The sequence below is a fragment of the Acomys russatus genome, chromosome 16 (genome assembly GCF_903995435.1).
Source record: "Acomys russatus chromosome 16, mAcoRus1.1, whole genome shotgun sequence".
NCBI lineage: Eukaryota > Metazoa > Chordata > Mammalia > Rodentia > Muridae > Acomys > Acomys russatus.
In genome coordinates this window covers 47,202,446-47,214,639 of record NC_067152.1, presented here as the reverse complement: position 1 = coordinate 47,214,639, position 12,194 = coordinate 47,202,446, and the positions used below count along the sequence as shown (strand labels likewise).

General features: G+C 52.3%; 1 protein-coding gene across 1 annotated transcript in view; it reads left to right on the top strand.

Moving 5' to 3' along the window:
* B3gntl1 (UDP-GlcNAc:betaGal beta-1,3-N-acetylglucosaminyltransferase like 1) overlaps positions 1 to 11,049 on the top strand; it is a 57,970-nt gene extending 46,921 nt beyond the window's left edge. The window contains exons 8-12 of the mRNA XM_051159270.1: positions 496 to 620; positions 6,290 to 6,425; positions 6,528 to 6,596; positions 7,000 to 7,074; positions 10,840 to 11,049. Coding sequence (XP_051015227.1) covers positions 496 to 620; positions 6,290 to 6,425; positions 6,528 to 6,596; positions 7,000 to 7,074; positions 10,840 to 10,920 — 486 coding nt within the window. The 3' untranslated portion in view covers positions 10,921 to 11,049. The remainder of the gene's footprint in view (positions 1 to 495; positions 621 to 6,289; positions 6,426 to 6,527; positions 6,597 to 6,999; positions 7,075 to 10,839) is intronic.
* Positions 11,050 to 12,194: the final 1,145 nt, after the last annotated feature.

Sequence of the window (12,194 nt, the reverse complement as noted above, 5' to 3'; positions counted from 1 at the left end):
CTCCCCACTGAGCATCTCATTGAGGGCCTCTTAGTAAGCCAGCTTCCTGTCCCCTTCTTCTCCACAGTGGCTGACTTTCCAGTGTCAGGCCACGCAGCTCCGAGGCCGCTCTGCTCACTGATGAGCCCATTGCTTTTGTTGATGCTTTGCCTCTTTTCTGACCCACAGAAGAGAATTTAAGGCAGAACTGGGACTTAAGCCCACATGTAGCCTATCCTCTGCTTAACCCTCCAGTCTGTCTTAGAGTTCATTTCTTGACTGCTGAGACAAACAAGTTGTTAATCTCCATTTTGCTCGTGTGACCCACACCACCCCATGCTACCCTTGAGTGTCAGAGTGAACGCTTTTCTTTTACTGAGGCAAAGTCTGGCTGTGGTGTCCAGGTCGAGCACTAGTTTCTGGACTCAAACAGGCCTCCCACATAGCTGGGGCCACAGCATCTGATAGCCCGGGTTGGTACCCGGCATGGTGAGCCTCGGCCTCTGGCTTTTGCAGGGGGTTCCGGAGGATCTGCTGTTCTTCTACGAACACCTCAGGAAAGGGGGCGGAATCTTCCGGGTGGACCACAGCCTGCTCCTCTACCGATACCACCCGTACGCAGCCACGCACTCGGTCCTTGAGTAAGTAGGACATACCAAGTTCTGGAGACAAATGGGATGGTCCCAGAACAGGGGAGGGGCTGGTACAGCCAGGCCCAGAGCACTCGTGAGTCACTGGTGATACGCATGAGTGGTGGGACGCAGGGCGAGGAGGTCAGGGTGGAGTCCTCCAGGCTGCTGGGTGTCCTGTTCCACAGACGTCAGGGAGCATCCGCTTCCCTGGTTGTGTGAGTTGAAGGCTTGCTCTCAACTTTCTTCTCATTTGCTTCAACCATGAGCCCCAAGAGGAGGCCTGACAACTAACAAGCCCCGTGGTGAAAGGAGTTGTCACAGCTGGCCTATGCTTCCACACCTAATGAACCCTTTCACTCTTCTTTGTCTGGCCAGCTATCCTTGGCCCTTCAAGCCCACTGAGGGAATTTGTTAACTCTTCAGTCTGCACTGTGTGCGAGACACTTGTGTCAGCCACCTGACTATGAAGTGAGCTGTGCCTCTGCTATAAGACTGTCCCCTCTATATAGCCCATGGGCACTGGGGGAGGTGGCCTCTGGGTCTCTTATTGCTGAAGACATAGATGCATTGTCATGAACCTTCCACACTAAGGTGGTAGCGGTTATGTTCTTGACATGGGTGGAGCTGTCTGAGTGGGAATTCCCTCCTGAGAATTCTACATTTCCAGCATGCCACTGACTCTGGGTCCCTGGACTTTGGGGTCATGTACAACAGAAGCCGCCCTCGTTATAGTTGAACTCGATCACAGCCTTATAGGAACACCCTGCAGGGGTTGCTGTCAGGAGGCAGGTACTGATGGGACCAGCTCCTAGGGAAGATGCTCAGCGGACATGGCAGTCCTGAAGGTCTGTGAGACCCTCAAACACACGAAACCCACACACGGATGCACACAGTAGGGCAGACTGAAGATGCTCAAACACACGAAACCCACACATGGATGCACACAGTAGGGCAGACTGAAGATGCTCAAACACACGAAACCCACACACGGATGCACACAGTAGGGCAGACTGAAGATGCTCAAACACACGAAACCCACACACGGATGCACACAGTAGGGCAGACTGAAGATGCTCAAGCACACGAAACCCACACACGGATGCACACAGTAGGGCAGACTGAAGATGCTCAAGCACACGAAACCCACACACGGATGCACACAGTAGGGCAGACTGAAGATGCTCAGGCACACGAAACCCACACACGGATGCACACAGTAGGGCAGACTGAAGATGCTCAGGCACACGAAACCCACACATGGATGCACACAGTAGGGCAGACTGAAGATGCTCAGGCACACGAAACCCACACACGGATGCACACAGTAGGGCAGACTGAAGATGCTCAGGCACACGAAACCCACACACGGATGCACACAGTAGGGCAGACGGAACGAGTCTTTTCTGCCACTTGTCAAACACAGGAAATATGTAAACGATTTGAGAAGATCGCAGCGGCCCTGCGCCCTAGCAAGGCTCAGTTGACATTTCCAGAGCTCTGCACTCTGCCGTGGACTCTGAGTCTTAACAGACTTTAAATGGCTAAAGCTGTGTAGGGTATGTCATGAATATCTTAGTTACCCAGTTTCCTGTGGCAAAAAGTGGTAAGATAGTAGCATTTGACCTCGGGTAGCTTTGTTCCTCAAGCTCTTGTGTTGATCCCAAGTGGTATCTTCTTGCCGTGCTCCAGTCCCAGGAGAGGCGCTATACTCGCTGGATTGTCGCCTACCAAAGAGCTCACATCCTCATAATATCTAGGGTGGGTTTTAACATAGGGAATGGAATTACTAGAACATCTTATCTTCAGCAACCAAAGGGTTAAGTCAGAGAGCATTACAGTATCTTGAAAAATCTAACATTTGGAAGTTAAGTGGCCAAGGGAAAAATCACAAAGGCAATGAGAAAAGCTGTATAGTCTGCCACCTTCAGCAGGAGTCACTGAAGGAACAGCAAAAGAGGCCCCAGGTGGAGGCGCCAAGGAGAGAAGAGAAAAGCAGAAAGTGGGAAGCTAGCAAGACTGATGTAAAAATAACAGGCAATTAACAATTCTAGCCACCCTGGACACCAACCAAAAGTTAAAATGTTTAACTTCGTAATCTGAGAACACTCACAAAGGAGAGCCGGCCAGGGTTTTACTGAGGCGCCTGTCATCGTGGTTAGGGAAGAGGCTGTACCAGCCTTCACAAGATCATCTTAGGAAGCAGAGGAGGTAGCTTCTGGGTGCTGACGTCAGGTGTGGATGAGTGGCCGGCCGTGCTGCTTACGGACTGATCAACCTCAGTCACGTCAGCAGCGAGGTGAGCAGTGCATATGTACCAGAGACAGCAAGAGTACAACTGATTTACAGGCAGCTAGCCTGGCTTACACCATCCTGCACTAAGTCTTAAACACACAGCACTGTTTCTCCCAGTGTCCTCTGATAGAGGTAGAAATTGAGTGATAAGGCACCGGGGCAGCTGTCTGGGCACCAAGCTGCAGGTGTTTCTGACGTTGAGTCTATGGGCCTACAGAAATACTGTATATGGATCTCACACCATCATTCTATAGGCCAGGGAGAGGTGAGTGAGAGATGCCTCGAGATCCCGTGGTCATCGGTGTTGAGGGAGGTCATTCCCATGCTGCCCCGAAGCTCAAGCCCCTTGGGTGGTGACTTGCAGCCCACCCAGCAGGCACGCATCATACCCCTCAACAGAGCAGCCTGCGTGTACGGAGCGGCCTGTGTGCATAGAGCTCCCTTCTTAGTGTTTGCACAGCAAGCTTTGCCACCCACAGCACAAAAATAAGTGATCTAATGTGAGTTTCTGTGTTGGATTAAAGTCTTTAAGCTGTGAGCTACGGCACCTCCCAGGATAACAGCTATAATTACAACCTGGGGCTTGCTTAGGAGTTGCATTTGTCCAGACTTCAGGATTCTGTCATTTTTGTTTCAGGCTCAGAATGAGCTGACTTTGTGTCACTTCTCTTTGTGTGTGGAATACGTCAGATACCAAAGGATGTGAGAATAGCACCATCTCCATGGAATCAAACAGTCCTTAAATGCGAGCAGCTGCCCCTGGTGTGTGGTCACTTCGTCCCCTTAACTCATGTGTCATCTCATACGGTATGCGCAGCCTCTTCCAGTCCACATGCTGTTTGTGCTCCGCAGTCTGTCTGCTTCCTAGGCTCACAGATGAGGTCAGTAGAGAAGTCTTTCTGACCTTGTTCCCATGGCAGTGTGATGCTGGGTTTGTACCTTTATCGAATATTTAAAGAGAACCATACACGGCCCTTTCCCCAGATGAGTGTAGAGCAACAGGATGCACTACCTAACATGACACCACTAGTGCCCTGATCCCTGGCGTCCAGCCTCAGACTGCCTGTGCTGGTGTACTGCTGCTGTGGCATCTGACAGGACCAGTGAGCCTCTAGCAAGGTTGTTACAGCTTTTTTCTGGCCACAGATGCTTTGGCCATTGGCCGTGTCTTCTGGGAACAGGGCCTTTGCCATCCAGTCAGCCACTACTTCCCCTGGGACTCCTTTGTTCTAGTACAGTGCTGAGTCTGTAATATTTTAGTCTCTTCCAAGAAGGTTCCAGAAACTCAGGCATATAGGTCCAGGGAAGCCAGTTCCCTTAGCTATTGACTCTAAGCTCTAAGTTGATGGTTTCTTAGCAAGAAGAGACAGATATGTGCAGGGTGCCAGATGACCTGTCCTCTAGGCAGACAGATGTGCAGGGTGCCAGATGACCTGTCCTCCAGGCAGACAGATGTGCAGGGTGCCACCCACACATCACCTTACTTAGTCACTAACAGGAGCTGCTGCTGCACAGGAACTTACTTACCTATGTACATGCCACACACACATGCAGAAATGCACACAGCACATGTGCACTCACCACACAAGTGCACTGTACATATACGCATGGATTTGATGCGTATATACACATACAGTGTGCGTCATGTCTTGCTCAGGCACTGAACAAAACAGATCTCTTGTAGTTACCAGGGTTATGGAGACAGGCTCTCTGTGGTTCAGCTAAGGACAAGCATCCCTCTGCACAGGCTATTCCTTGTAGAGCCTGGGATGACAAAGGGCTCCTCGTAGCCCCTGCTACATCTCCTGTCAGTGTAGCCATGAACCCTACCAGTGGGCTGTGTCCAAGCAGATCTTCTGCAAGGGCCTTGCTGAAGGCACAAGGGAAGGGGACACTTGCGGCCAGGATGAGGCTAGAGGTTGGCCTGTTGGCATACCACAGGGTCTCAGCAGCTTGTGCCTGGAGTTCCCTCACATTCACTGTCAAGAACCCTCACCAAACTTAGGCAGAGCAGACAGGCATATGCTTGTCACCCCCTCTGCTGGTTGGATGCTCCAAAAGGCAAGTCTTGGGTTTTTTTTGCCTTTGACTCTATCTTGCTCCCTCCTGCTCCCATATTGAAACTGTCTGGGACCATCAGTTTGCTGAGGGATAAAAATCAGAAGATCCATTCTTGGCGTAGGACATTAGTGACGTGTCTGCACATTGCATGAGGCCTTTGTTGTGAGATCAGGGTTCTTAGGGTCTTCCATTCCATTTCCTGGGATGATGGCATGGCTGCAGCAAGCTGTACTGTGTGGAGCTGAAACATGTCCTGCTTGGGACTTTCTCTTATAGACAGGACTGTCTGGGGTTCAGAATTAAATGCTGTTCACTTATGTGGTTCCCAGAACCCCTAGGGAGTCCCCTACCAAAACCACGGAGCTCAGCACAACCCTAATTAGAATGTTTAGCTTGGGAGGTCTGGGGAAGTGCTGAACAGGCAAACATGCTCTGATGTAGGTACTGACACGAGGTGCAGCCCCAAATACAATGCGGCTCCACCCAGAGGACCAGGGTGTTAGGGTCCAAGGTGAGGGGCAGTAGGTGAGCAGAGCTCCGGGGGCCTGGTAAGGAACCAGCCCTGGGGATCTGCATGGGGGCGAGACCTGTATGGGGAGAGGCTGCTGCCTGGGAGCAAGTCAGAGGGAAGGGACAGCCTGAGGCAGAAAGCTTCTTCCTGGTGTGAATGTGGCTTTTTACCCAGACCTTTTTGTGACTGTTGACTAATCTGGGATATCAGACTGTGTTGTTGTGTCCACTACAAGTCCCTTTTCACTTTCTAACTCAGAAGGACCAGTTATACATCTAGAATTCTGGGCCTTGGGAGATGGCTCTGTCAGTGAAGCCTGCATTCACTCCCCAGCAGCCACATAAAAAGCAACACACACCTGTAACCCCAGTGCCACAAACAGAACCGGGGATGCCTGCGGCTCAGTGGCCACCTAGTCTTCCTGAAGCGCTGAGCTCCAGGTTCAACCCTGTCTCAGAAACAAGGTGAAGAGCGATGGTCCTGATGCCAACCATTGTCTCGTGTGCACACACATGTACATACCTGCCAGGGACTGGAGCCACTCGTGCTAGAACAGGCAGCTGTGGAGAGGCCTGACCCATCAGGTCTACATCCCAACAAAGTAGCCACAGCCATGGGCTCTGGTTGACATGGTCTCTTGCTGTGACGGGGTGTAAGAACAGGGCTACATCTCCCTTGGATATGATTGTAGCTCTGTGCTCCCTCCCCTAAACAGGATAAACCGAAGTGTGCCTGTTTGCCACTCATGTATACCCCTGGGCTGCTGGGTGACGTGGCTCTAACCAGCTTTAGCTTTCCCCTTACGTGGCCACAGGATGACCATCTGGACCCATCGTGTCCGCTTCCTAGAGGAACAAGTCCTGCCTCACTGGGAGTCCTTCACCATTTGGAATGCTGGCAAGCAGGGCCGTAAGTTATACCGCAGCCTGACCGCGGCCAGCCGGAGCAAGGTAGGGCCCTCCCCCCCATCCTGACTCCACAGTCCTGACGTCTCTATCCTACAGCACGCCCCCACCTCCACCATCTGACCCGCTGGCCCATGTCCATCCCAGGTGGTGGCCTTCTGTGACGTTGACGAGAACAAGATCAGGAAGGGCTTCTACTGCCATGAGGACTCTGAGGTGTGTAGCCATGTGGCCGAGCACCAAAGCACCTTCCAGGAGAGGGTCCTCCGTACCATGCCAGCTTTCCCTTACACTCATTTGGGCTGTGTGCAATAGATGCGGCCCTCAGCTCCCAAGAGTCTCCGGGATCCCTGAGGACTCTGCCCCTGTCGGTGGGGAACCAGCTACACATCCCTTCAGTCTGGGTCTCAGTGTTGGCCTACTAGAGCTGGCTCTTCTTGTGGCTGTCAGGTGGCCGGGGCTGGCAGAACCCGGGGTACAGCCACGTATTCTGTCCCGATTGGCCCAAGACTCACATGTGCCACTTGATGACCAGCTGTGAGCAGAGGCTGTGGCTAGGGAGTGTCTGAAGGAGCTCATGTGACGCGGTAGTGACTCACGGCTGCCACCATCTTTGTAGGAGAGACCCAAGCCGAAGGTCCCCATCCTGCATTTCCAGGCTGCCAAGTCGCCCTTTGTCATCTGTGTGAAGCTGGTGAGTGTTGGCTCCTGGGCTTCCGCCTTCCCACTGTGGTCACATGATCAAAACCAAGGACAAGATCTGACCATGGGCACTGGGACATAGCCCCCTACCATACTGTAAATCAGATCTTACCTTGTGGGCACAAGAATGCCTGGAGCTAGGTTAGAGGCCACAGCTGCTGCTCTGTGGGCTGGAGGCAGCTGGGGAGTGGCCTGTGGGATGGGGGGTGAGGGGGGTGGGGGGGCGGTGAGCACACCTGGTCACATCAAGCTGTTCTCATTCCCTCAGACACTGAAAACCATTGTTCTGCGTCCAGTCACCGCGTTCACGGTGCTGTACGCCAAGCTAGTCAGAGAGCAGCCTTGCCCACACACAGCAGCAGTGCGGTGCTGACCAGGAGGCCACACGACCCTCCTTTGGGTCATCTGGTTTCTCCACTTTTGGTCACATGGGCATAGGTGCCAAGCATCCTGTTTGCTGGAGCCAAGGCTGACCTTTTTTCATCTGCTCTGGAAACTGATCTGTGGTTGGTCGAGCACTTGGCAGACACTCCCTCCCAAGAGACGTGGCTCTTAGGATATTATTCTCAGAACTGTCTACTATGTGAACATTAACTGGTTTTTGTTTTATTTGGGGAGGGTTGTTTTGTTTGTTTGTTTGTTTGAGACAGGGTTTCTCTGTGTAGCACTGGCTGTTCTGAAACTCACTCTGTAGACCAGGCTGGCATAGGAAGTTCTTTCCTGTACATATCTTGATGTTCACAGTTCAGTCCATCTGGAAGGGATGTGTTGGGCTTGTAGAGCCAGTCTGTCCTGTCCACATGGCTTTGCTCCAGGTTGCAACCCTGTGGAACCTGCTGGTCAGTAGCCCTATTTCCCGTCCACAGCACTTCCTCACTGTAGTAAAATGGCTCTGTCTTTGCACCAAGAAGCTCCTGGGTGCAGGCTGAGGCAGAGCCAAGCAGACCTTGAACCCCAGTCACCCTTGCCAAACCATCTGTTTACCATTGGCCTCTGAACCAGCAGGGGACAGTCAGCAGCCCCAAGGAGAGTTGTCACCCTCTCTGTGACCAGTGATGGACATGGTGGGCCCTGAGCAAAGGGCAGCTCAGCCTCCAGTGGCTGCTGCCCTCCACAGTTGTTGGGTCATGGAGGGGATAGTAGGTGGCAGGCCATGCTGTTGAGGTGGTGGAAGAACTAAGGTCAGACTTGAGCCCATGATTCCACCCATGGCTTCCAATCTGTGACAGCTCTTTTCAGGTTATGGCAGGGTTAAGCCTGGGTTCTAGCGCGCCCCCCCCCCCCCCAGAGTGAGACATGTCTGCCTGTCTGTGTCTCCTATAGAGTGATGTCACACAGTTGCAAATGACTAATAGCCACACCTGGGAACTGTCACTAAGCTTGTGATACTATGGGAGGGGAAGGCCTGTCCTTAGCTCTGTTCCCACGTGTAGCAATCTGTAGCATTTCTCAATACAGGAAGGAAGGCAAGAATATTCCTCTTTGTGTGTGTGTGTGCTTGTGTGTGGCATATGTGTGTGTGTAGAGGTTGACACTTGTTTTCTAGTGCTTTCTATGTCTTCATCATCATCGAGACAGGTTCTCTCACTAAACCTGGTACTCTCTGATTCAGTAAGACTAGCTGCCAGCAAACCCAAGTGGCTCTCCCGTTCCTGGCAACAGCCATGGCTGCAGGGCTCCTGGCTTTACAGCGGTGCTAGAGACCGAGTGCAAATCCTCGTGCGCATGCAGCAAGCACTTTCCTGAGCCATCTCTAGCTCCAGAGTTTTAATTTATAAACTGATATTTTTGCCACTTAGAATAACATTATATTATTCGGCATTTCCTCTTGTAGAAGTTTGATTCCTTCTGAGGTGCTGTTCTTTTGTTGTTGTTGTTTTGTTTTTTTGTTTTTCAAGACAGGGTTTCTCTGTGTAGCCTTTGCTGGACTACCTTTGTAGAGCAGGCCTGCCCCTGCCTCCTGAGTGCTGGGAGTACAGGCGGGCACCACCACAGGCCTGTCTCTGCTCCTGAGTGCTGGGAGTACAGGCGGGCACCACCACACCCGGCCTGAGACTATTCTTGATCACTGCCCTGACAGAGCACTGCCCACGTCTATTTCGAGGATGTTTGCTTCTTAATTTTATCTGTGATACATGAGAAGTTATTTTGGAGAAATATTTAACTAGGAATCCCAAGTTTTCTCCTTTTTTTGTACTTAAAACTGTCTCAGGCTCACACCAGCCCTTTCTCTCGGTGGGGGGTGCACTGGCAAAGATGGTCACTTCTGCTTCTTGGTGTCACTCTACCAACTACCTGCCCACATTCCAGTGCCTCGCCACAGGGAAGCTACTCTTCCTCATTCCAGAAGTTCTCTCATTTTCAATAAACTGCTGTGTTGTGGCCCATGACACTCAGAGAAAATGGCTCAACACAGGTTGGCAAGCCCTGGCCCACAGGTCGCACTTAGCCCTCCACCTGTTTTCATAAGTAGGTTTATTTGAATACAGAGGATATGCTCTCGGATGGGCAGAGGGCTCCCCTAAGAGCCATGAGTAGCAGCAAAGACACCCCATGTTGCTCGCAGCTCACAGCATGATGGCCCCAGCACAGCACCGTGCACACAGTAGCACTGTCTGCTTGCCACCCATGAGTGGACTCCAACTTTCTGTTCTCACGCCTGGCTCTTCACGGCACCTGTGTATGATCACGCATGTTGTGGACTACTGCATCATGTTGGCGTGTCAGGGCCCGGCTTGTGGGAGTCTTCTCCAGCGTGCAGCTAACATGGTGCTGCTGTGCGCGCCCAGCCCTCTGGTTTATTCCAGAAGAGAAGTAGAAGTCAGGCAGCGGCCACCCGTGTGAGGCTGACTGTTTCCACAGGGAAGCCTCTGGAGAACTCCCTTGCTGTTTGTGGGAGTGTCTGGCTTAAGGCTGAGCACCACTCATCTGCCATGGTTAGAACTAGGCTTCCTCCTCTACTGGAGTTTGATGGCGGAGTCCTCTGCGACTCTGCTGTTTGTCCTTGTTGCTTGTGTGTCCTGTACACACCCTCTCCTTCCATGGCTGACTCAGAGCATCGAGTAGTGCCATGTTCAACAGAGTTAGGTATCATGGGGACAGACTCTGGCCCAAACCTGATTTTTCTCTGAATATGGGGAAGGGAAAGAGGGAAGGGCAGCGGGTGCAGCCACTGTGGGCATTTCTGCCCCCACACCCCCCCCTCGCAGAATGTTTTTCACTTAGGTGTTTCTAAGCACTGGTAGTGGAGGGATGAGGTAGAGTCGGGGTCACAGCCTAGCTCAGAGGCTTCTTGTGATACGACTTCAGAGGAACAGAGTGGTTCCTCCCACGTCTTGCCAGATGCCCCAGACTCCCCTCTGCCACCAGTTGGGCTGTTCCTCTGCAGGACAATGGGCCTTGCTCCCTTCAGGCATTGGAGGATGACAGGTAAGAGAAATCAGAGGGTGGACACTTGGCAGATCCCGCAGAGATGGGAAACACAGAGCATACAAAGTTCCCTGACTAGGCAGGAGGGACAGTGAGTCAGTCTGGGCCAACCGCGAGAGTGGCTTAACTGCCTCTGTGGGCCTAGGGCAGGTGGCAAAGGCGCCTCCCAGCCCCTCACCCCTGCTGGTGACCACAGAACTAAGGAGCAGTGGCACCAGCTGCTGCCCTCACCTCGGACCGCCCAGCAGGTGAAGAGGCAGGCCCTGTCGCAGCCCCTGACCTCTCTGCTAGAGGAAGCCTGACTGACCTGGATCTCTCTGTCCCCCAGGACCTCACGGGGGGTGCGTTTGAAGACAACCTGAGGTCACTGCACCTGCAGGAAGGCCGAGACTTCGTTCACTTCAGCTGAGGCTGCCTCCCAGGTGGGTCTGCACTGCGGCTTCTGTCGGCTGAGCCTAAAGTCTGTCTACTTCCCTTCGTACAGATGACTTTGAGGCAGTCACTGCGTCCTCCATCTTCTCCCCTCACATTTTGTGCATTAATTTCCACCCTTTCATTTCTGCACATAACCTGAGCTTCAATCTTCTAAGCACCTCGTTAGGCAAATTTCCTGTGTTGGTAACTTTAACAAATGATCTGGCAATTTTTTAAGAAATGGCTTTTTCCTTTAAAAACAGAAGTCTGCAAAAAGTTCTGGGTTCTAGAAATGTTTCCCAGGCTAAGCCTCTCTTCATTTTCAAACCATCTGTACTAGCTGCCTTTTTCATCGCTGTGACAAACTACCAGACAGGAAGCAACTTACAGTATATGTACATTTCCTGCCTCGTGGCCTGAGGGTCTGGCCCACTGTGGCGGGGCGGGCATGACGGTGCAGTGTTCCAGCGGGGACTCTTTACCTTCTATCTTAGTGGAGCAGGAAGTAGAGCGAGAGCCTGGAGCAAGGGTGAGCCTCTAACCCTCAGGCCCCATGCTCTGCTGACCCACTTCTTCAAGCCAGTCCCTGATTCCTAAGAGTGCCACCAACTGGGACAAAATGTTCAAACACGAGCCTGTCAGAGACATTTCACAATAAGATGATAAAATCCTTAACTCCCTATACCTCTGACCTCTCAATGTAAGTGACCTCGATCTTCTTAATTACTTATTGTTATTTCCTGACAGTGTCCTACTGTGTAGTCCAGGCTGAACTCAGCCCTCCTGTGTCCGTGTCCCGAGTGGTGGGCTACAGGTGTGAGCCTGGCGCACATGTGTCGGCACATTCAGAGACGGCCAGAGTTGGGCGCTCTAACATCTGTCCGCTCAGGGAACCACGGGCATCTCGCTCGCCAGCATTGTGCCTTCCCAACTGCCTGCACCTTTGTTCTAGGTGTATACTGAGTCTGTGTCCCTAGGAGTTAGTCTTGCCTCTCAGTGTTGACCGATCTGCTCTTTCCCGATGTATTTTTCACAGCTTGTCCTCTCCTTGCCATTCCGTGTGTTAGGATTTTCTCTTCTGCGCTTTGGCAGCTCTTGGTAGGTCATCAGGCTCAGCCGGTCCCTGGGTTCTCTGTACACCGCCTCACACCACAGGGCTGAGATCCTTCCTTCTGCACTGGCGTGTACACCAAGACCCCATGCTTAGCTGTTGTGCACTTCTCTCCTTGTTTGGCACCCTCCTAATTGAAACTGTCCACCTCAGGCCAT